Source organism: Sinohyriopsis cumingii, chromosome 8 (genome assembly GCF_028554795.1).
Source record: "Sinohyriopsis cumingii isolate HCF-2022 chromosome 8, ASM2855479v2, whole genome shotgun sequence".
NCBI lineage: Eukaryota > Metazoa > Mollusca > Bivalvia > Unionida > Unionidae > Sinohyriopsis > Sinohyriopsis cumingii.
Window position 1 is genome coordinate 41,519,132 of NC_142968.1, and position 26,343 is coordinate 41,545,474.

General features: G+C 35.6%; 1 protein-coding gene across 1 annotated transcript in view; it reads right to left on the reverse strand.

The window, feature by feature from the left end:
• Positions 1-26,343, reverse strand: part of LOC149793349 (proprotein convertase subtilisin/kexin type 7-like) — a 78,481-nt gene that overhangs the window by 17,627 nt on the left and 34,511 nt on the right. Inside the window, exons 12-16 of the mRNA XM_089967336.1 lie at positions 25,790-25,895; positions 22,538-22,694; positions 19,630-19,724; positions 13,208-13,304; positions 2,835-2,949 (exon numbers count right to left, since the gene is read on the reverse strand). Coding sequence (XP_089823462.1) covers positions 2,835-2,949; positions 13,208-13,304; positions 19,630-19,724; positions 22,538-22,694; positions 25,790-25,895 — 570 coding nt within the window. The remainder of the gene's footprint in view (positions 1-2,834; positions 2,950-13,207; positions 13,305-19,629; positions 19,725-22,537; positions 22,695-25,789; positions 25,896-26,343) is intronic.

The window sequence follows — 26,343 nt, forward strand, 5'->3', positions numbered from 1 at the left end:
AAGATATTTGGACATAAGGAACAAACACCTGAAAATACAAAAGTCACTGAAGACCAAAATGTAGATCAGGTCACAGTGACCTCGTTATGATGTGGTTGAGTTGTTTTTGTCGAGATAAATCACCTGGCAATGTTCATAAATATTGGTGAATTATGATTCAAGATCCTGACGGTTCAATGAATGAACAACTGAAGTACAAAGTCACTTGAGTATTAAATTAGGTCACACCAAGTTTTTGGTATGCCTGATTACTTTCGTCTATATATGGACCTACATACCAAGTTTCATAAGGCTTCAAGAAATAGTCCAATATATTAATGGTGCAACAAGTGACAAGATGAAAATACAAAAGTGTATAAAAAATACAAATTGAATCACTATAGCATTGGGATGTTGGGGGGGGGGGTAATGAAATACTGAAGAAGCAATGAATGAAAAACAAACATACAACAGGCAAAACACTAACATCCCAACCAACATCACTGGCAATCAAATACAAATCTGTATTCATTCTGGTGTGTTAAGTATGGCTAACGTTACATAATCACATGGGGCCCCGAGTGGCCAAGTGGTCTAAAGCACTCTCCGTTATGGATCACTGCCATCTCACCTCTGTCTGTGTGAGCTCAAGTCTAGGATTCGGCCAATGTGTGTAATTGAGAAAGCTTGCCAGTAGCTTCTCATGGGTCAGTAGTTCTTCTCCAGGTTTTTCAGGGTTCTTCCTCCACAATTTATACTGGCCGCCATGTATAGCCTATCTTGTGCTGAAAAATGGCGTTAAACCCCACAACAACAATATAATCACACAATCATACCAGTTAAAACCACCTTGATCAAAAACAAAAACCTTAAATAACTGAAGGAATTTCTCAAGTTTATAATTACAATATTTGTCCTCCAGCAGAAGATCCCCAATTCAGTATAACAGACTTACCCATGTGTGCAAAATTACTCTGGAAATCCCGTTTGACACAATAATATAGAGCCTGTGATAATACAGCATTTGACTATACATGCAAAACCTTGCTATCGTACTATATAAGCAAAATGCTTCCCACCTCTGAGCATAAATTTTAATCCCATGAATACACATCTATAGTACAAGTCACATGGATGATGTATGCACATTTACTCATTTTAAATATAAATTGTTCCTTTAAAATTTAACGCTAATTTTCTATTCAATCCTGATAACTGAATGCTCTGCACCTTAACTGACACCAAGAAACTTAAGACAAAATTGTCTATTGCTATGGACTTTTACAATGGTGGCCATGTACTAAACGTCGATCAAAATAAGAGCGTGCCAAGTGGAATTGTCACAATCAAGGGTATTACAAATTTGTTTATCAATGTGCGTAGCATTTATTGTGACATCACAGCATGCGAGATTCAATCCGGATTGTACTGGATCACACCTTTAGGTTCATTTCGTACAAAAATGTCTGTGTACTTTAACATTGATTTTGACATATGCACCTATCAGGACATCTAAATAAAGGAATATGGATGTATAAGAATCTAAATGAAGTGAATACTTGCCACTTAAAGGTATGTAGAATCAAATTCTACAAAATGACACCCATTACTGAAATAGCTGGTATTGATTACCTACATGACCCATATAACTTGTACGATAGATGTATCCAAACTTAACCTTCCAGTCAATTTTACTTGAGAAACTTACCATATAAGAAACCGTAACCAAAAAATTAATATAAGGTGTGGACAGATGGATATATGGATGGAAGGATACACACAAGGATGCCAAAATGATCTCAATGTCAAATTTCTGCCAATCAGGCCCAACAAGAATCCATAACCAAGCAAACTAATCTGCCTGTCATGAAGATGCCGACATACAGTGCTTTGAAGCAACATGTGAAAAGTGAGGCCAATAATTCAGTTATAACAAGTAATTAAGGAATCGTAGAAATATGCCATAAAAGTGCTTATCTTCCTTTTTGTTTACACAATACTTTTCAATGTATCCATCACAGATTACACCAAAAGTTATCAATGTACCCTTCACAAATTGTACTCCATAGTTTTCAATGTACCCTTCACAAATTGTACTCCATAGTTTTCAATGTACCCTTCATAGATTATACTCCAAAGTTCTCAAATGTACCCTTCACAAATAGTACTCACAGTTTAACATGTACCCTTCACAGACTGCACTCCATAATTTTCAATGTACCCTTTACAAACTGTACTTGATAGTTTTTGAATATACCCTTCACACAGAGTACTCATTACTGCACTCCATAATTTTCAATGTACCCTTTACAAACTGTACTTGATAGTTTTTGAATATACCCATCACATAGAGTACTCATTAGTTTACCATATACCCTTCACAGATAGCACTCCATAGTTTTTTAATATGCCCATTACAAATTTTACTCCATAGTTTTCAATGTGCTTATTACAAACTGTACTCCATAGTTTTCAATGTATCCTTTACAAATTGTACTTGTTAGTTTTTGAATATTCCCTTCACACATAGTACTCATTAGTTTACCATTTACCTTCACAAATAGCACTCCATAGTTTTTTAATATGCTCATTACAAATTGTACTCCATAGTTTTCAATATAACCATTACAAATTGTACTCCATAGTTTTCAATGTACCAATTACAAATTGTACTCCATAGTTTTCAATGTACCCATTACAAATTGTACTTCATAGTTTTCAATGTGCCCATTACAAATTGTACTCCATAGTTTTTCAATGTACCCGTCACAGATGAAAAGGTATGTACTAACTTATTGTGGACTGAACATACAGGTACCACTATCAGCATGTTGTATGCAGGTAATACCACTCACCTTAAGTGTTCTATCTGACATAGGGATATCAGGATGAGCTGTAACAGGAGGGGGTGGGCACTCTGTACTCATATTAGATCTCAGGTACCTCCCATCCATTGCATCATTTATCAACCTATAAAAGTAAACACCTTGATTAAAAGTTGTGTACTATTAAAATTTGTGTACATGTATAATGAACCAAGTACAGCACTCCCTCGATAACTCATGCACATTGGGGTCCAGAAACATCGACCGCACTATATGTGAGGCGCGAGTTATCGAGGGACCTATAAAATAAGCCCAAAACCAATAAAGTGATTGACGACATAACGGAAAAAAAAGAAGGGGGGGGTAGGCATATTATACTGTTGAATACTCACTTTATAATCGTTCTGAGATTAACTGTGAATAAATATCTCTTCATAATGGTGTACTTTATTATTTCCTCATAGGGCAACATTAATTTCAGGATAAATTGCAGTATATTGAGGCGATCATCGAAAACATTATTCCACGTGGTTTCCGTTTGCTTAACATGTGTACCACTTCACACATTGTGTACTATGTCACTAATTTTTATGTTGAATTGGATACATTCTAGTTTTATTGTTTGATCCAAATTAGACGTTTTTTATATACAAAAGATTGACTCTTTTCGAGAAACAGTGTCAATCGAATGATAGATAGATTTGAATGCGATAGAAGTAAAATGGAAAACAAAAAAACAAGGGTTAATCAGTACTAACATATTTAATTGGTCTACAAATTTAAAACAACATAAATTAGAACAAGTTAATACTAATACTTGCCGTTTGTGCCACGCTTGACAAATATCAATTCACTTTTTGAAAAAATCAGTTAATTTTTTTTGTGTGTGTGTTACTCCTTGGTTTCTCTGCCACCAAGCAAAATCCCTCAGATTTCTCAACTGCATGAGCTTTATGTAGTCAACATTTTGGGTCTCCAGCCACCTTATGGCAATATCAAAATATTTGATTGCTTCCTGTGGTGGCGCTGTACAGTTTCGCATTTTGCATAGGGTTAGGATTTCAAAGGAAAAGAATTTCCCCGGCTTTCCTCACTGGTTATACTGGCTGTTTAAAAATGACCTTGTATATCTTAGGTATAATGCAAAGAACCTTTAATTCCCTTTATTTTGGTGTATGATTGATGGGTGTAATATGGGTTATAGAGTATACAGCTTGGCCTTACTTCAAATGTGCACCTTTCAAAAAGGTGCTAGCTCCACTTGGTCATTTTCACTTCCTGAACTTCAGAGGTAAATTGTATAAAAAAGCGCCAATAACTTTTTTTACATTTTATATATTTGGTCATTCATTCATTGCACTTTCAGAAACTGGTATTGTCTAGTCTGGCAAAATTCATTTTCCCTATTTTAATAGCTGCTATACATAGTGTACTTTAGACTAATTCAGACTGATTTTTTAGCACAAGGGAGCAGTCATTTTAGTTAGCAGTGTGCTTAAATCATGTAAAATTTCCAAAAGTACAATATCCAAAAGAAATATCATCCATATTACATTAATGTAGCATAGAGGTATGCAAACATTCTTTCCACTGTGCATGTTTTAAATGCGAACTACTTCACCTTACATATGTCACTCTCTCAAAAGTACATATTATCTGGTGAGCGCCACCTGTGCAGATTGGGGGGGGGTGCAACATCTGCATCTGCATCACTTTCAACACTTGCGTTACTCCAGTTAGAATCGTCTTCTGCTGCAAATTTGTTCATTATAGAATTAATTATAGTTTCATCTGACATGTATTCGGCTGTGGGGCAATCATTGTCAGCACAAATCCACTCCTCCATATCATCAAGAGAAACGCCCATCTCAGGACCATGAGTCTGTACGAATTTCTCCCAAACAGCCTCAGCATTAATGACATCAGTTTCACTGAAACATTTGAAGTCACTTTAATTGTCGCTGTCTCTGTTACTGTTTTGCTTTACGTCAAAGGCATCTCCAAGACCCTTAATCCAGCACCCCAGGTCTCTTGTAATCAATTTTTTTTTAATGCAACAAACACTTCCCGAAGTTGTTGATCAAAACAAAGCCGGCATGTAATTAGGTTCTCACAGAAGTACTCACGGGTTTTGATGTGACGGTCGATTGACCCTTTTCATGTTTTCAATGAACAGAATATGTTGTGATCATAATGTTTACACTGAAGCGGAATTAAAGGATTAGAACGTGACTTTCACACAGGAAGACGTTTAATTGGTGTTTATTTCATTCTCTGTTGCCACCTGTTAGCATTTACCAGAAGTTTTCATTGATCGCTATTTCACCAGACTGTTTATTTACAGTATTCTGACAACTATTTATCATAAAAACTTACATAATATATGATATCTTTAAACAGAGGTCTCGCTAGGATTTTAAAACTGGGTCTTTCTGCCTCTGAATTCAATCACTAAATATCACTACATTTTCTCACTCGGCCACCAGTCAAAGCCTTTGAACTAGCCGCCTAACTGTTGCACCATGTTCTTTTTTTTTTAATGTACTCTTATAAAATGGCAACAGTACATCAAAGAGTCTTTCAGTCACTGAATTCTGTCATCGTAAATATCAGCACAGTTAACTGATCAACACATTTTCCCACAAAGCAGGTGGCTGAAACAGGACCAGCAAATTTGTGAATCTTCCCGCGCACCTATTACATGCGTATGGAGGACTCCCGCCTCAGAGATTTTCTGCGTCCCAGATCAAAAATTGGCATCCAAATACACGTAATTAAGCGTTTTTGAGATCTCTGAAATTAATTCTTCTTTAGAGCTTGCAAATTTCAAAATATGGATTATATTTTTACGGGCATTAATCACCATTTTCGATGATAAAACGAGCAATGTATCAAGGTTTAATTTATCAATTCTTATCGTAATTTTTTCATGTTCAGCATATTTTAAAGATATTTTAAATACATTTTCTCTGGAAAAAATCGGGAGCCAAGACAGACACCGCGTTATAATGGGGATCGCGAGTTATCCAGGAGTGAGTTATCGAGGGAGTGGTGTAGTATAAATGTTTGATACATAATACCATGTTTGTGATGTTTAATAGATCTAAATTTACTTGAAAGTCCTTACAACACACTATATGGCAGTTCAGTGACAACAAATGTATAAGATTTCCATAAAGCAATAAATGGAATTTTCATATATGCTTTTTTCTTACCAAGTTTATAAAACTGGATCAAAAATTCCAATCTTCTGCTCAATAGGTCTTGGAAATGGTTCAAGATACTTGGTTTACATATTAAATTTGAAATTAGCACTCATGTAAAAGTGCTTCCTGATTTAAATTAAAATGAAGTTTCAAATATCAAATGAAAAACTGGCATAAAAACAGCTATGTACATCATAAGTAAAAAAGATCTAAATATGGAATTTCTTCTGAACTCCTAAAGTGGATGGTAATTATATAAAGAACAAAAACTGCATGAACAACCAACTCTTAAACAATTTAAAACATTGAGATTCCTCTTAACAAAATATGTTACTTTGGTTAAAGAGTACATAAGTAAAGTTGTGATGTATCACACACATACACGCATGCACATGCGTGCACACACACACATACACACACAAACACATATATATTCTAGTATCATTTTTTCGATGGTCTCAATATTTGTGGTTTTGAAGTTTTCATATTTGTAGGTATTTAATCTCAATAAAAACCTCAAATAAAGAATACAAAGGAACACAATTTATGAAGACAACATAAAATGATTGCTTCAATGGTTACAATAATACGATCATCAAAATGCGCACAAATCAAACATCTGTCAAGATAAATCACTTGTACTCATCAAAGGAAGTCAATGCAGACAACAGCACTAAGCCATTAGTTGATTATTAAGTACATATATATGATCCCTTCCTTGAAACACTTTTGCACCATCAACTACAGTGGCTTAAGAGTAGTGAACATTTTTGATCCCCATTGCTTTGAACAATGTCATCATCCTTCATGTAAACCAAACAACTGACTAGCTGCCCCTTGCCCAATGCAATTAGCAAGCAGTGTCAATATCTGATTCATTCATAGCCCATCAAAGTACAAAGATGAAAGACAAAACTGAAAAATAATGGAAAACAAAAAAAGGATAAGTAGAAACACATCAATACCACCTGAAATCCAATGTCGATACAAAGACATGGCCAGTTGTACACCTCATTCAACAATGCTACACAGTATTTATTTTCATGATTTTACCAAAGAATTACTTAGAACATAAATTTTATTATTTTAGTAAAGGCCCTTTTGCGTTCTCAGATGGATCATAGTTTATAGTGCTTTTGAATTCATACTCCATAGAGAAGAATCAGTTTGGTCTGGTTTTTGGTTTTTGTTGGCTTTAAAATCATTTTTTCAGGACACGCCAGGCATTGTATGGCTGCCATGGTGGCCATACATGGGTAGCCAGCATATTTGGTGAGGGAAGAACCACTCACTCACAGGAAACTACTGGCAAGCTTTCTCACATACCCATATCAGCTGAGCCAAGATTCATGATTATCATTTAGGACAAACAACATGTCATCTAGAACCAACAAGTCATCATAAGAAGTTTGATATTGGAAACCCATGTTGATAATACTTTCCATTTTGGACAAGTAACAATAAGATTTTCAAGTTGGCTGATGTGGTTGCCATACTGGATATATGATTTGCAGCATTTCCACTTAGAACCAACTAAACAACATAAGAATCATAATATCGATATGCCAGCCATATAGGTGTTGTTGTTGTTGTTGTTGTTGTGGGGTTTAACACCATTTTTCAGCACACGATAGGCTATGCATGGCGGCCAGTATTAATGGTGGAGGAAGAACCTGGGAAAACCCCGGGAAGAACCACCGACCCACGAGAAGCTACTGGCAAGCTTTCTCACATACCCACATTGGCCGAATCCTAGACTCGAACCCATGCAGACAGAGGTGAAATGGCAGTGATCCGTAACAGAGAGCACTTTAGACCACTCGGCCACTCAGGGCCCCCCATATAGGTGAAGCAGTGTTAACAGGGTTAACCAGATAGCTACTACTGCAGCCAAAATGGAAGTCAGATCAGCACCATTTTCATTTATGACCAACTAAACATCATAAGAAGTCTTCTGGTGCAAACACCCAATATCAATATTACTTTTATTCAGGAGTAACTAATATTTTCAAGATGGCCATTGTGGTGTCCATACTGGACATTAAATCTGCATATTTCATTTAAGACCAACTAGACAACATAAAAAGTCAAAACCTCATTTTAATAAAACCATCAATTCAGAAAAAGTAATAATATTTTCAAGATGGCTTCTATAGTGGAAGATTTGCACCATTTTTATTTAGACCATTATAAAAAGTCTTCTGCTGAAAACGTTATGTCAATATGCTTCCCATTCAGGAAGAGAAGCAATAAAAGGATTTTCATGATGGTCATTGTGGTGGCCATACTAGATGTCTGAGTGGCACAATTTCATAGGAAGTTTTTTGGAAAACCCCATGCCAACATAACTTTCCATCCAGAAGTAGCCACAGTAAGATTTTCTAGATGGCTGCCATGTTAACCATATTGGATGTCAGCTAAGCACTGTTTTCATTCTAAACAATTTGGACATCATAAGAAGTCTTTAAGGAAAATCTCATCACTGATATGACCAACTATTCAGAAGATGTAACAAGATTTTCAAGATGACCATAATGATGGCAATAATGGATGTCTGAACAGTACCATTTCTATTTGGGACCAACTATACCTTGGTAAAAAATATGTGTAAAGTTTCATTACAATATTCGAAGTAGTTTAGGATTAAAAAGTAATAAACTTGTGCTAACAGACACACAGACATTTGATAATGGAAGATGGACAACAGTCCGACCCATAAACACTTCTGGTCTATGACCAAAATGCTGAAAATGTTTAACAAGACTATATTATTTGACTGAACATTTATTTTCTCTTCACATGTACATCTTGCAACTGCTATAACACCAAAATGAATGAATGCCAAATCAACAAGACAATTAGTAACACTGTATCAACTTTGCAAGACAGCCTAAAATTTCCAACAATTTTTCCATGGCAAAAAGGACGACACAAAATTCTTAAAACTAGTGAAAAATTCTCCATATCAGTAACTTGAAGATAACAGCCATGGTCATTTAATTAGTAAGTGAAAAAGAACAGTTGTACCGCATCCAAAAGTTGTGTTGAAATCCTCAACCTCAATATTTTCCAAATCACTTGAATTACAGCTGAGAGAATAAATGTTGTCATCCTTTTTATAAAACACAGCACTGTTTTAGAACAGTATTCAAACATTAGTAAAATGTCATCATTTCAAATAAAAACTATAGGAATGATAGCAACCTGCTGACATAAATATACCCTGATCTCTCCCACATCCCACCACTACCCCATGATGTAGATGAGTCAAATATAGATGCCAAATCTGAGCCTAACATGCAGCACAGTAGGGACCATTTCTCTTCAGCCTGTCACAATTTTGGTCTCACAATCAGTATAAAAATGACAGGAAAGTTTTATATAGAGCCTACAATAACAGTAAATGGCCAAAGCCTCATGGCAGTGGACAAGATCACCCATCTTGGTAGCACACTCTCATATACAGTCCACATCGATGATGAAACTAGTGCCAGAATTTTTAAAGCGTGGCCTTTGGCACACTATGTGTGAAATGTGTGGGAGTACAGTGGTATCAGTCTACAAAACCACTGTGTTGCCAACCCTGCTGTATGCTTGCAAACCTTTATGGTGTACATATGTTATGCCATGAAGCTGAACCATTTTTACTTGGGTTGCCTGAGGAAACTGATTAGGTTAAGATGGCAGGACAGGGTCCCAGACACTGACGTTCTCACACGAGCAGGTATTCCAAGCATCCACACTCTGCAGATGAAATCACAGTTGTGATGGGCAGGCCACTTCACCAGGATGTCAGAAGAACATGTCTTCTGTGGTAAACTGAAGGATGGAAAGTGATTGCATGATGCTCAGAAGAAATGCTTCAAAAATTCCTCAAGTCATCTGTGAAAAAATTCAACACTGACCCCAAGTCTTCTGAAGATTTCACATAAGATTGCTCCATATGTCAGCTTTTTTCATTCATACTGGAGCTACTGATTTTGAACAGAGAATTGCAGAAGCAGTGCAAAAGCATGAGCAGTGTAAATATCAGAAAAGTGGCACATTCTCTATTTATCAAGCAAAGCCAAGCAGCTTCTCCTGTGAAGTGTGCCACAGATAGTTCAGAGAATAAACTGGCCTGATCAGCCACTCACATACTCACAGAAACCAAACCAGTCAGTGATGTTATGGTCATCTTGAAGGATGAACAACAAGCCTATTATCAAAAGAAGAGTATCATAAATGGCACATTAAATGTTGAACCCATGTTCGACAGTCCTCTACATAGGAACTACAAGGCATGGTTGACTTTGGTGAAGATTAATGACCTGTGGATCTGAATGACCTGGGTCTTTGACTAAGGTATGCAGTCTTGAACTAAACTTATTGCACAGAAACCATTATTTTCTTATCAGACACAGCGTTACCATGACCTCAGACCAGTACACCAAAGAATCTACAGACTGCTTTATTACCCTAAGTGCAAGCCATCAACAAAGTTTGGTCAAGGAACTTTCTCTAGAATAAACATTATTCTGCAAAACCATTTTCTCTTTAAGCCACAATGAACGTGACCTTTTGAGCTTCTGACCACAAATCAATAGACCTATTCCGTATCTTAGGTTCAATCCCTCCACATACTTTGGTCAAGGTTCATTGTCTAGAACTAAGGTATTATGCAAAATCCATTTTACTTCTTTCTGACATGGTAAGCTTGACCCTTGACCTTTTTACCCTAAAAGCAATATACTTTTTCCTTAATGTAAGGTTCATTTACTGTTTGTAACATAGAACTTGGGTTATTGTGCAGAAACTATTTTTCTTCTTTCAGTGAGTGATTTTTACCAATGACATGTTGATCCCAAAATCAAAAGGTTTCTTTCTCACAGAACATGCAAATCAACGAAACCTTTGGTGACATTTATAGTAGCACTTTATGGCACCTCATCATAATAGTGGCTCTATGTTCCCAACTAAAGTTAGATGTAAGAAAAATGGAAAACTGTATTTCACAAAAACAATAAAATATAATAAAATATGAAGATGTAAAAATTCTGTATAATGTATATAAAACAACAGATAAAGGTAACCCATATAAAATATTTCAAAATTAGTTGCATAAACTGCATTTCCTTAAAAAGTCCTCGATTTTCTCAACTAGTACTCCAGCCTCACACTGGAAAGCAAATAATTTTTACAACTGAGTCACTACATATATTGGTCAATGTGCATATCTTCTTTAATGATGACCATATGCAGTCCATAACAGTTATCCATAAAATGACAAACACAAACAGCAGGACAGGTTATGCAAATAAGACTGTGTCAAACACTGCAATAAGCTACTAGACAAAAAAGGGCAATAACTGAAGAAGAAAATATTGCAGATGAAAGGGGATTTGTCTATAGAGGTTGGGATACTGTGACAGGATTGAGTATATTTATTGTTCGTGTATTATGTTAGGAATATGATGCACTTGGGTTTTGTTTTTGCATACAGCGTTATCTGAGGGTCGTTTATTTATATCATACATTATTTCAATGTAGTGGGTTTGGTTCACTCCATGCTGCATGAGCAAGGTGCTTACGATGGGAAAACCAATATACCTTGAGCTCATAGGCTGTACATTGCAACATTGCCAGTGTACATAGAGACTCAAACTGCACATTACAAAAAGTCTTGTCAGTAAGATGCCCACTTAATGGAGCAAATCTGCAGCTCTATGTAAAATGTAAAATTGTATTCTCTTCCTATCTGTATTATACGATAGAATTGTTTTATTTTATTGTTCTAACATTTATTTTGCATTTTAGAACTATGTAATGGAATGTTAGATTTATTATAGTCTGTTTTCAAGTTCAAAAGTGTATAACTGAACAGAGGAATTGTATTAACAAAAATGTTGCATGTATTAAGGGACGAGATTAAAACTGTTCAATGCAGATTTGCATACGAACCTGATTATTGTGATAATCTTGTACAGTAGTTCCAATTAAATGATTTACTATGAAATAATTAACTCCATGTCCGTGCATGCATAATGTATGTCACTGTATCTTATACAATACTGTGTCACATGTACCACACAGCTTTAGGCATGATATTTTCAGCTCTTGCGGCAGCCATTTCTTGACAGAGAGAGAAGATGATATGTTTGTCAGAGTCTACCCAGTCTGCATGGGCTGCCTGTATTGGGCAGTGTGGTAGCTGTAGAGTTGATGGTGCTGTCCATCTTGGACCTGTGACACGTTGAGCTGTGCTGTCTCTGTTGTGATGGAGCTGTTGTGGAAGCCATTGTCTGACTGTGTTTTATGTGTGTGTATGTTGGGGAACTGTTGGTACTCTCTGTGTTGTCAGCTGTTGAGCTATCTGTGTTGAAGGTGTGGTCTTAGCCATGGTACTGGTTTGGAAGCTGAGTAGTCGTTCTATGAGATTGGGCATGTACTTGGTGTGCTGCTGTCAGTGGTGACACTGGCTATCTGAGTGATACTATTGCTATTTGAGTGAAAACAATCTTTGTCACTGAGTGAGGGTCATTATTATTATGTGAAAACAATCATCATTATTATTTATTTGAAAATCATCAGTATCATTGTTTGAAAATCATCAGTATCATTGTTTGAAAATCATCATTATCAATATCTGAGTGAAAGTCATCATGATCATTGCATGATTATTCATAGTTTTTGTTTAATTTCCAATCATTGGTCATCGAATGTTGACAGAATCATCAAGCAATCATATTCATTTAATATATATTCATTAATTCTTGTTGACTGCTCATTTTAAGTTCATGTTATGATTTGTTCCAGTTAGGAACAATATCATTTTCTTTTTATATCAGTTATTTATCTCAGTGGGCATTATTGTGTTTATTCCGTTGTTGGAATTCATGCACACAAGTTTGGTGTATGAATTTAATATTCTTCAATCACAAAATAAATAAACATCTTGTTCATATAGTCGCTCTTTGTGTCTTCACTAAAATCTGACCCCAACCCAGATCATCCAGTTACAAATATAAAAAACAACAGCTTCTAACTTTTGTATGCATAAAATAAGGTCACTTATAAAATGAATACAGGAGCTACGGTAAATTATAAACAATTAAAGGTAGATGTTAATCAGGGAACCATTCTACAATATCCAAGATAGGAATATAGTTAGAATTTATATCAGCATAGCTATAAATCAAAGTAGGTTGTTCATCTTACCTTCTCCTTTGGTCAAACTGATCTTTAGACATTGGTGTTCCATACAAAGCTAGTTCCCAGCTCTTAAGATACCCATATCCATACTCTAGGTTTGTGTCTGCAAGATTACAGAAAAATATTGTATACAGAAAATAAAGTTGTTAATTAGCAAAAGCACTTCTGTGGCACGAATCATGATCATAAAAAATGTTAAATAAACAACATGTGACATGGATTAATCCACAGATGCATCTTCAATCCACATATATGACAACAGGTTAAATGGTGTTGAAATCTGAGAACAGATAGTCTATTAGAAAAGTACAATATCCTGGAAAGAGGCCAAGATAAACCAGTTTTTATATGTAAACAATGCTTTCCTTCTCAGATGCACTCTCAGTGAAAACTAAAGGTACTTAGATTGGAGCCTAGAAATAACTGTAACCAATTTTTTTAAAAATAATTAAAAGGTAAGGTTCAAGTAACCTAGTTTTGTTGCATGAAACATGCTCAACCTAAGATGCATACAAAGTATTAATTTTATGTCCAAATGTAGAGAAAGCAAATTTTTAAGTAAAAATGTTTCTCTGAGAATATTTAACAGTCACATTATATCAGGAATACCTCGCAAATCCAGCCCTACCATGAGACAAAAATCATCTTTTCTTGTCCATCTCTTATAGACTAAGGGTAATAACTCTTGTTCATTACCTCCCCATGCCACTGCCATGTGTCACTAGTTTTTAGCTAAGCAATGTACTAACGATGATGCTTGCATGGCGGGGTGGTTGGGAGGGTTTTAAATAATAGAATTGTATAAATATTCTCTGAGAAACATAATTTACTTAAAAACTGCTTTCCCCTTTGAATGTGTTGCCCCAATCACATTACGTTGGGATAATAAGTAATAGAAGAGTTGGTGGTTCGCATCCAAGATCTACCTCGGGAACCTTTCTAAGTAATGATGGCTGGCTCCCCATGTGACTGGTTACCCATTTTCCTAATTACATAAGCAACACAGCCTAGGGTCACTTGACTTGTAACCCATACATACAATTAAAAAGATCAATATTGAAATCCTCTTACCTATACAATTTTGCCAGTCTATTCTGCAACTGATTGGCATCCAAGCTTATGGGTCTAGGACTGGAGGGGCAAAGGTGGGTAACTTGTTAATCTACTTTGTCACAAAAAGTTGATCATCAGATGCCCCCAAAGTGCACAAATCCAATTGAAAACCAACTGATGAAGAGACCATTCTATGTTAAGGACCTGACCTCTTCTAGATAGAGTGTCAGCCAAGACATTGAGAGTGCTGATTTTTACACTAATATGGAGATTGTTGCACTGAAATATAGAATACCAAATCAACACACACAGGTCTGGTGACTGAGTGCCTTCCTGTCTGAGGAGATAAGTCCCCACCACTGAGTTTTCAGACACATGAAGGACCATTTTACCTAAGAGTCAATATTTTCATATCAGCACATACAAATCTGGTGATTGGGTGCCTCCTTGTTTGAGGAGATTGGTCACCACCAGAGAGTTGTCAGACATAATGAGGACCGTTTTGACATAGAGTTGATCTTTTCAGAAGTAAAAGGCATTGATGACAGCCTTCATTTTGTACAATGTTAATGTGGATGTCATTCCCCTGGCTTCCACAGTAGCTTAGTCAACCACAACTGCGCTCAATGGCATCCGTACATACTTTATTTCTTCTTGGGTTTCTGCAGCAGGATTCCTATAATCAGCCAACCTGGGTTGCACCACTGACGGAGGAATGATCAATCCTCAGATGTGACCATGGCTGTTTGGCCGAGAAGACTTGAAATGGGGCACCATTGTGCTTGCAATGTCATCTATAAGGGACACATAAAAAGAAGGCAGAATGGGTCAAGTCCAATTCATTGTATAAACCAAGGAGTTTTAAAAATAAATTTGCTGAAATCCAAGTATTGTTGGGAACGGACTTAGTTCAATAATTCTGACTATGCGAACACGAGGAAGCCACACCAGATTCCGGTTAGTTAAAAACTCCAGATGGACAAAATTCTAGGATAGGCGGAGGTCTGACTTTTCCCAGTTCACTAGAAAGTCTAGACGATCAAAAGGAGAGAGATCATTCAAGCCTTGGAGTAGGACAGAACTTACCATGTTTTTCATGAAGATGTTGTCCAGGTACTCTGCCACCATTGTAGGTGACATCGATTAGAACAGAGTGACAATGCAATTCATAATCTTGGCAAAAGCCCAATGGCTGATGTTGAGGCCAATGGGGAGAACTTGGAACTGAAGAACTATGTTGTGGTAAACAGAACGGAGAAATTGTCTAGACACAGAGTGGATAGGAATGTGAAAAATATGCATTAGTAAGATTGAGAATGACAGTATACTTGTCCCTTCAAACAGAGAGTCAGAATGATCTTTCTCCAACTTTAATTTTGGAGGTGAGATGAATTGGTTGAAGTGACTCTAGCCAATGATGGGTCTCACCTTGTCGTCTTTCTGAATAAGGAACAGCTTTGAATAAAATCCTGAGGATTATGGTCTCTGCACAAGCACCATGTTTTTTTTAATGAGCAACCATATCTCCTATTGTAGAAATGCATTCTTCTCCCAATCTGATGCTGTATCTATGAAGAGAGGAAAGGAAGAGAGGGTTGTTGATGAGCAAAACCTTAAGCTCCTCCAAAATGACATGGATCACCCCCACCCCCAATTTCCAAGGGAATAGGTGGATTCTGTGAGATCAAAATTCAGTTTCTTTCCACCTCTGTATGACTGCTTCCTAGGGATCAATATTGGTGTGCATGACAGAGAAAATCCCTCATCCTGAGGTCGCTTGACATCCCTTCACACAGGTGGGGGCTGAGTGGTTCCAAACACCCATGTGGGTACAGCAGTGAAGTGTAGGGGCAGTTCTTTGGCTGTCTGCCTCCAAACTTCCTCTATTCTTCCTCCAAAAGAAATGGTGACTCAAACAGGGTAGTTCAGAGAGGGCATAACAAGGGAACAACATGGGTAGCAGACATGTTATACATAGTATCAGGCATAAATTTACTGACGTCATCAAAGTATGGCCAAAGTATGGTGAGTAGCCTTGGTTACTGACCCTAACAATCCTTGCCATCTTCTCCCAAGCATTGCTATTGCTGGATGTCTCCATAGAGTCTGAGAAACCAACAATGAAGAAGCAGAAACAACATGCCAAACCATTATAAAACAGACAAGCAGACATATGAACAGCTGCTAGCATCTTTTCAAGTGTTACTCTCATACATATTTGGCAAGTGCACCACTGTAGCAGATATAATGTTACTGAATTTGTTTGGATGTGCATAAAGCACTGAAAAAATTAACTGATTAAAAAATGAAAAAATTGCATGTAATAACAAAATGTATTACCAAAATGATATGAAAATATTTCCTGTAATAAGAAAATGTATTGCAAAAATGATATGACAAGATTGCCTGTAATAAGAAAATGTATTGCAAGAATGATATGACAAGATTGCCTGTAATAAGAAAATGTATTGCAAGAATGATATGACAAGATTGCCTGAAGTAAGAAAATGTATTGCTAAAATGATAAGTCTCTACTCAAATTATCTAAACTCTGTCAATTTAAATATAATCCATGTTTTCTTTCAGAAATGCCTGAAATTATCTCAGCAATACAACTCTACATATGGTGAGGATTCCACCATGTAGACAATTGTGCCAAATCACTTAGGTTCTCAAATTTAATCATGGAATACAGTAATTTACAGGTCTGAAAAACAAACTGACTACATCACAAATAAGGTTATCAATGGGGACTCTGTCAATTAAGAAAACTGAGAGGACAAGAACCTGTGAAATTCATGTGTCAATGATGATGATAATTTTGTTTAGGAAACTGCATGATCACCACCAGTTGTGAAGCAGGTCAGCTGTTTTTTTATTGCTGCCCAATGACAACACTATCAATTAATCCATGTAATAATTATGGTAATCAAAGCATGACAACACTGTCCATTAATCCATGTAATAATCAGGGTAATCAAAGCATGAAAACACTATCCATTAATCCATCTGATGATTATGGTAATCAAAGCATGACAACACTGTCCGTTAATCCATGTAGTAATTAAGGTAATCAAAGCATGAAAACACTGTCCATTAATATATGTAGTAATTACAACAAAGCATGACAATACATTCAATTAATCCATGTAATAATTATGGTAATCAAAGCATGACTACACTATCCATTAATCCATGTAATAATCAGGGTAATCAATGCATGACAATACTGTCCATTAATCCATGTAGTAATCAAGGTAATCAAAGCATGAAAACACTGTCCATTAATCCATGTAGTAATTAAGGTAATCAAAGCATGACATCACTATCCATTAATCCATGTGATAATTACAACAAAGCATGACAATACATTCAATTAATCCATGTGATAATTACAACAAAGCATGACAATACATTCAATTAATCCATGTAATAATTAGGGTAATCAAAGCATGACTACACTATCCATTAATCCATGTAGTAATTAAGGTAATCAAAGCATGACTACACTATCCATTAATCCATGTAATAATCAGGGTAATCAATGCATGACAACACTGTCCATTAATCCATGTAGTAATTAAGGTAATCAAAGCATGAAAACACTGTCCATTAATCCATGTAGTAATTAAGGTAATCAAAGCATGAAAACACTGTCCATTAATCCATGCAGTAATTAAGGTAATCAAAGCATGACATCACTATCCATTAATCCATCTGATAATTATGGTAATCAAAGCATGACAACACTGTCCATTAATCCATGTAGTAATTAAGGTAATCAAAGCATGACTACACTATCCATTAATCCATGTAGTAATTAAGGTATCAAAGCATGACTACACTATCCATTAATCCATGTAATAATCAGGGTAATCAATGCATGACAACACTGTCCATTAATCCATGTAGTAATTAAGGTAATCAAAGCATGAAAACACTGTCCATTAATCCATGTAGTAATTAAGGTAATCAAAGCATGAAAACACTGTCCATTAATTCATGTAGTAATTAAGGTAATCAAAGCATGACAATGCATTCAAATTAATCCATGTGATAATTACAACAAAGCATGACAATACATTCAATTAATCCATGTGATAATTACAACAAAGCATGACAATACATTCAATTAATCCATGTGATAATTAGGGTAATCAAAGCATGACAACACCATCCACTAATCCATGAGATAATTATGGTAATCAAAGCATGAAAACATTGTCAATTAATTCATGTGACAATTAAGGTAAACAAAGCAGTTTCATGGTCGGATGTTCATCAATTCAATCACCTGTTTCTGAGTATGGGTAAAACATTCATCAATTTACATTCCAATTTCAATGTTGTTTTAGTAAGCTTTGAAAAAAAAACCACTTGATGTCTGGAAATTTTATGTACTACGGAAAATTATCATAAATGTTCAAAATATGATGTTCAGAAAATTAAAAATTCCAGATATTTTCATTATTGCTGATACGGTGTGAACCTATAAATATACTAGAGATAAGTCATTCCACTGACTCCCTATGACAACTAGAAAATCAAACTATTAAGAGTACTGATGGCTTGTACAGGAGAAGTAATACTGACATCAAATCAGACAGAAGAAAATAATTACCATGATACTGCTGTTCATGGTCCTTTTTTGCTACAGTAAAAAGACGTCAAAACAATCATTATAATATTATTCTAAATTTTCTTTTCTTTCTATGCCACCACAGACTTTATTTTAACATCTGAAACATCATCTGAGGAAATGCTCCAGTAATTTTGCTTTAAAAGCATTTCTGAAATTGTCTCAATTAATATAATCAGTGAAATAGTCTCCAAAGTATAAAGCTACAATCAAGTATGATCATTTACCTAAAGGTGAGTTGCTACCCTTGATATATAAAATTATTGATCTAAAGACCTACGTATCTAAACCATATTTGGTAAAGAGAATAAACACAAATGAAATCCCTCCAAGCCCCTCCCCCAACTAACAAACTACTCTTGTCTAACATGCACAGTATTATATCAATTTGGTGATGTATAGAAATGTGAATTTTGGTTAGAGAACGTACAACTGATGACATTAGACTCTAAAAAAAAACAACAACAGCTGATGAAATTAAATTCTACACATGAAAAAATCCATTACAAATCAACACTTTTTCTGTGAGTCACTGGTGGTAAGGCTACTGCCAGTTAGGATCAGGTGGACCAGTAAAAAAAACCATTATCTTCTCCATGTCTCAACATTTCATCTCCCAGAAGCCTTCCTGAAAATAATCTTACAATGAAAGTCAGCTGACCTTGAAATAAACTGCTAAAAACAGCAAGCAATAAATATTGTATACTTTCAAATATTGAGGACACATGTAGCTCACCATTATCTGTGATAATGAGCTGCCAGGTTCCTTTGGGAGTTTCTCCCCAACAGCGAACAGTGGAAAAAGTCCAACCATCAAATCCATCTGCGGAGCTATAAGAGAAAGAAGCTTGCTGGTCTACTGACATTCTAAATCTCTTATCTTTGCAGTAAATTGCAAATTCTACAAATAAGTTACCATTTTCTATAAAACTCCTAATGACCAGACTGGAAACTATGAAATATGACACAGTGACCTAGTTCTCAATGTGGGTCATAGTATTCCTCATGGAACATTTACATGCTGTTTCATTACTCTACAAGCAATATTATCTGAGGACATAACTATATGCAAAACCTAACCTTAATGTAGACAACATATGGATCAAGGGACAAACAGATAATTTTGTGGCGTGGATCACATCAATCTATTAAATCTATATAATAGAGTCATTTTGTAACCAGGCCATAAATCCTACATATTTTTGTCATAAATAACAATTTTGAAATTGCTGTCATCTCTGTTATAAACCATTATAACTTTCAGATAAACCAAATTGTCATTACATCAATTCCTATGCTGAGTATTTTTCATACAGTCATTTTATTTGGTACACCATAATAAAGATAAATGGACAAGTTGAAGTCATATTAAAAATACTTGACCATAAAACCTGCTACAGTCATTAGTGATGGGCACAATGCGCAAAACCCCACTCACTTGGCAGGGTCTTAAAGGCAGAAGCTTGAACAGGGAAACCAAAGACAGGACAAGATGGGTATTTAGTGTCTGTAACATCTCTCAATGATATCACGGAATGGTGGAAATTAAGCTTCTTTAAGATCTCATCAGTACAGTGCTACATGCCTAATTATTTAAAATCTGACAATCATTGGAAAAGCAATGCTGCATAAACTGAATTCATGAAGACAGATAATCAGAGATGATAACTTTTGTAGCTGATGAAACAGAATACACAAATAAAACCAAACCTATTCAAGGTCCTAGCTATGCAATGTTCATGTCGAAATGCAACAATCCTATGTAAAGTTATGCTGAAGAAACTAAATGGGACAGGATTTCAGGGGCCATAACTCCTCTGTCGATTGCTGGTAGCTGAACTTAATCAAGGTTTCATCACCGTAAAGTTGCATGTAAAATGTAGTTCAAATTCTACAGTTCATGTAAAAAGTTATGCAATGGAAACCAATCCAGGAAACTAAGAAATTGGGGACATAACTCAAGTCAACTGTAGTAATGGAGTGTTGAAAATCCAAGTCATTCATGGCCTTAACAATTTAAAACTGAAACCAATTTTGTTAAAAAATTTAAAGTAAAGTTACGCTGCAGAAGCCAAAGTCAAGAGGTCATGTGATCAGAGGGGCACAACTCCTCTAAAGGAAGTCATGGATGGGTAGAATAAAGTTATTCAAGGTCCCATCAATATAAAGGGGGCGCTCACCAGTTATTACATACTTTTGAGAGAGTGACATATGTAAGGTGAAGCTGTTTGCATTTAAAACATGCACAATGGAGAGAATGGTGGCATACCTCTATGCTACATTAATGTAATGTGGATGATATTTCTTTGGATATTGTACTTTTGGAAATTGTACATGATTTAAACACAAAGCTAACTAAAATGAATGCTCCCTTGTGCTAAAAAATCAGCCTGAATTTGTCTAAAGTACACTATCCATAGCAGCTATTAAAATAGGGAAAATGAATTTTGCCAGACTAGACAATACCATCTTCTGAAAGGGCAATGAATGAATTACCAAATATATAAAATGTATAAAAAGTTATTGGCTCTTTTTTTATACAATTTACCTCTGAAGTTCAGGAAGTGAAAATGACCAAGTGGAGCTAGCACTTTTTTGAAAGTTGCACATCTGGAGTAAGGCCAAGCTGTATACTCTATAACCCATATTACACCCATCAATCATATACCAAAATAAAGGGAATTAAAGGTTCTTTGAATTATACCTAAGATATACAAGGTCTTTTTTAAATAGCCAGTATAACCAGTGATGAAAGCCGGGGAAATTCTTTTCCTTTAAAATCCTAACCCTATGCAAAATATGAAACTGTAGAATGCCACCAAAGCAGCATGCCATTTCTGGTTGAAATCCAACAATATTTAGTGAATTCATGCAGCACATACCAAATTCAGAAGGCAGGGCAATCAGGGGCTGTAATCCACTAAATGATAACATAGAAGGCTGAAAATCACTCTTTCAAGATCTCAGCAATACAGAACTGCACAGAAAATCGGGCTAAAACAATTTGGCTAAAATCCAATGATTCTCTGTCAAGTTATCTTGCAAAACCAAACTGTTGATTGACAGATGGGCAGATGGATGGATGTCATTAATATAGGATTCCACCGACTTTTTGAGGCGAGTACAAATGACATGTAGGAACCAAAATAAACTATGCCCACAAAACCTGAAATATTTATAAATCACTGAATCAATTCATTCAAACAAGTAAAACTGTATATTTCTACCTGTTCTGAAGGAATCTATCCATGACATATATATTGCTACCTGTTTTGAAGGAATATGTCTATATATTCACCTTATTAAACACATCAATTGATTAGTTTTATTAAATGTAAAATAGCAGTTTAATTATTTTTTTAAATATCAACAATCTCCTCAGCAAATTAGTTTTACCCTGACCTTTAACTCCTTTTTTATTTGTAACACAATGTTTCAAAAGTCATAACTAACATTCCATTAACATTAAATTACACATTCTGATGTAATTAACTGAGGGTCATTCCAAGCAATTTTCAAGCAAAATTCTCTATCTCTTTATGTATATTCACAATGCTGTGGCAGATTGGATATATTCACAGCAAATACATGTGATCCTACAGAACAGATTTATACACAAAATGCTACATTACTGGCTAACTTACTCATCATGTGGTCTAGATGCACCAATCACAGACACTGTACCACTGGGGCAGACCAGGACAATATTCAATTTACCTCTGTGTGGATGGGTTATTTTCAGGGTTACCTGGATATTCTCCAATATGAAAAGGTCATAACCTCTTATTTCCTCTTCAGTAACTGAAACATAAAGGCAAAGTTATATCTCTTGTTTTTACATGCAAGTAAGGATATGTAGAGACTTGGTCATGTGCCAATCGCTTATAAGACAAGTCCGAATGCAAACTTCACAGATCCAGATCTGCCGTCGCATAGTGTGCTTGCAGATCTGGATCTGTACAATTTGTTTGGAGTAACCAGTAGAACAAACAGCACAGACCCTGATCTGCAGGTACATTATGCTATGGCAGATCTGGATATTTTTAGTTTGTAGTTTGACTCGACTTATAACCAAATGTATATGGTAAATTCATATGAAACTTACAAAATTAGATAATTTTCTATGTACTTTTGGATGTTTGTCAGAATAAGCTTCATACTGGTCAAGACACTGTATAAATTTCATACAAAATGCACCTAGTATGAAGATTCTACAGGAAAGAATACAACTGTTTCAATAAGTTCAACTGCACGAGGAGGGAGAAAACTTTTTATTTCATTTTTTTCTGTAGAGATAGAGGTCTGAAATTTGCTTATTAAACATAATGTTTATTAAACATAATTTTCACCATAAAAAATTGTGGCATTCATCCTCCAACCAACAGATTCAAACTGAATTATTGTGAAAGATAATGTAATACTGCATATGACTGTGTAATCCCAGTCATATAAGGTCTATAATGAGAAATTTACAAATTTTTGAGTCATACCATATAGATTCACTTATACATCAAATCCAACAGATAACAACAGTGACCCTGATCTACTGTCACATAATGCACCTGCAGATCAGGGTTTATGTTATTTGTGATAGTGATGACTCCTAACACACTGTATATACACCAGATCTGCCTGCACATAATGCAATACCAGATCTGGGTCTGTACAATTTGCAGTTGTTCAGTTGGGTTTAATGTCATTTTTCAGCATCTGATCCTATATACATGGTGACCAGTATATTGGGGGAGGGGCCAGGAAGAACCACCAACCCACTTGCATATTACTAATTGTCAGCCAAAACTCAAAAATGTGCTGACAGAAGTGAGAAATATAAGTGATCTGTAAATAAGAGAGCCTTGGACCACTCAGTCAACCAGGGCCCCAAGTTCGCTATGTTAAACCTATCTATACCTTGGTGGATTGAGCAGATATTTCTGTGCTTCGAGTCTGTGAATTTCACTGATGTGATGGCATGCCACTGCATCTAATCAAATTAAGTTGTTCAAATTTGAACACTGTTCCTACATGATCGAGACAAGGGGAGCACACAACCTGAATGGACTTGTAAATAAGCAATTTTCCAATACCCGTACATGTTTGTACACATCTTTCACTCAGATACACCTGTAATGGCTTCTACTTGATATGTAGTCACACTTTCGATATTAAACTTACAAAGTATCCTTTAAAGTCAAATGCCTCCACCATATTTGGCTGATATACAATGCACTGCTGTTACATGCTATTGGTCAGATATGATTACATAAGAAGAGCGGCAGCTCATGAAATCCAATAGATGTCGCTAGGACAAAGCACTAAAATATCTGCTCGCCAAGATGTAGATAGTGTTAATATATCAGAACTGTGGCAAGCAAAGATGACCATGGCCACAGTATGCAGCTGGGCTCAATTTATATGGGAGAACATACAGTAAATGAGATCAGATGATCCCATTTATTGAAAAGATATCAATTGCATTCAGTTTATTTAGAGCTTATGTGATAAATACAGTTCTTGTTACATCATTGTTGAGAATTAACATTCACAGTATGTTGAATTTTTTAATATATTAAACACCAAACACAGAAACAATGGAAACGTACATGGCAGCCTCCATAACATACATAATTTTTCATTATTTCTTCACTGATATAAATTTAATTACATGATCTATTTAGATTTGCTTAGCAGTTGGATATTAACAACACATTTTATTTACAATGATCTGTAATTTTAAAATTCAACCATGTACAAATGGTCAAAATGAGTTTTGGTATTCTAAATGCTTACTCACATGGTAGACTAACTCTTGGGTTAGTGAGGAGTATACAATCAACAGTTATCTTAAGTTCTTGATGCTTTTTCTCACTGTTCAATTAGTGACACATCTTGCATAAGTAACATGGGTTGCATATTTAAACTCATGCTTAATTATCAAAGGTCAAAGGTGTTTTGAGACTTACTTAGGTGATAAACACAGAAGTTCACAATGCATTAAAGATTCAGTATGAATTTACTTCTTAGCCTCTGTTCTGATCATCTCATGAATAGGCAAAATCCATGTATATTAAATTTTTCCTTATATCAGGGTTCATACAGATGTCAGCAAAAAAATAAATTCCAGAACATTTCCAGACTTTTTCCAGACTGGTTTGCGATTCTTTTTCAGACCCCTCTGGCACATTTATTCAAAGTCTGTGTAACTATAAATGAAAATGTGGTATCCACATGATCTAATATAGTATTTACCGATCATAAGAGGTGGTATATCATGTGTGTCTGCCCACCACACTGAACCGGTATGCAGTAGCCAATGTCCCCTCCAACCTCATTAAGATCAAAATAGACACAATACATGAAGATGCTCAAGCATCAACAAAAGTAAAAACTGAACTCTTTTTCTCCCATGCATTTTCCAGACCTTCCAATCTTTGTATGAACCATGTTATGTAAATTTAAAAGGATGGTATTATTTCCACAGCATGTGCTTCTTCATCATTTTCTTCTAACATCCAAGCATGGAAACCGGTCTTACCTTTGTTCAGCTTAAATGAGTTGGTATATGCAGAACATATGTAGCATCATAAAACAATCTCTGGAAGCAAATTTGCTCATATATCAAGCAAAAAACCAACTGAGTTCAATTAATTTCTGATGCTATGTAGGGAAAATACGTACCAATTACACTCACTTAAAAGACGAATCTAATTGCAACCTTCATGGACCCAGATCTGCTGTCTTATAGGGCTTCTGCAGATCTTGGTCTATACAGTTTGTTAGAAGTAATCAATACAAAAACACAGACCCTGATCTTCCAGTTCATTACATTTGCAGTTGAATTCAACATATATACAAGTATATACAGTATTGTGTTCAGTGCAGTCTATATGTGTTACCTATATGTGAGACAATAAGTGGAGAAGACGTATCCTTGGATATCTGTAGGCTAATGTCTTCTTGCTTGTAATAGAAAGAAGTCAACCAAGGCACCATTTTCCACACCTGTACAAGAAGCAGAAAGAACAAAATTATATTTTAAATTTCAAACTTACCACTACATAATGCGTTAACAGATCAGGGTCTATGCTATTTGCTCTACTTATCTGTACATGATCAGGCTTGTTTGATGCATGTTTTATTGATTGAAGATAAAATAAAAAAATGGGAAATGTGTATGCTGCAAGAGTACAGTTTTTTATTTTACTTACACAAACTACATAGCAGTCTCAAACATTTTGCAGATAACAGTATGGGAAGATTGAGGTTTGGCAAAGAGTGAGTTTGTAATTTTGTTTATCCTAGGAACAGGAGTATATGGCTACTGAAACTAGAGCTATTAGAATTGGGTGCATTCATGAATGGATACATTACAAATGGCACCAACTCACTCCCATTTGCTCCATGAATGAGTATATTACAAATGGCACCAACTCACTCCCATTTGCTCCAT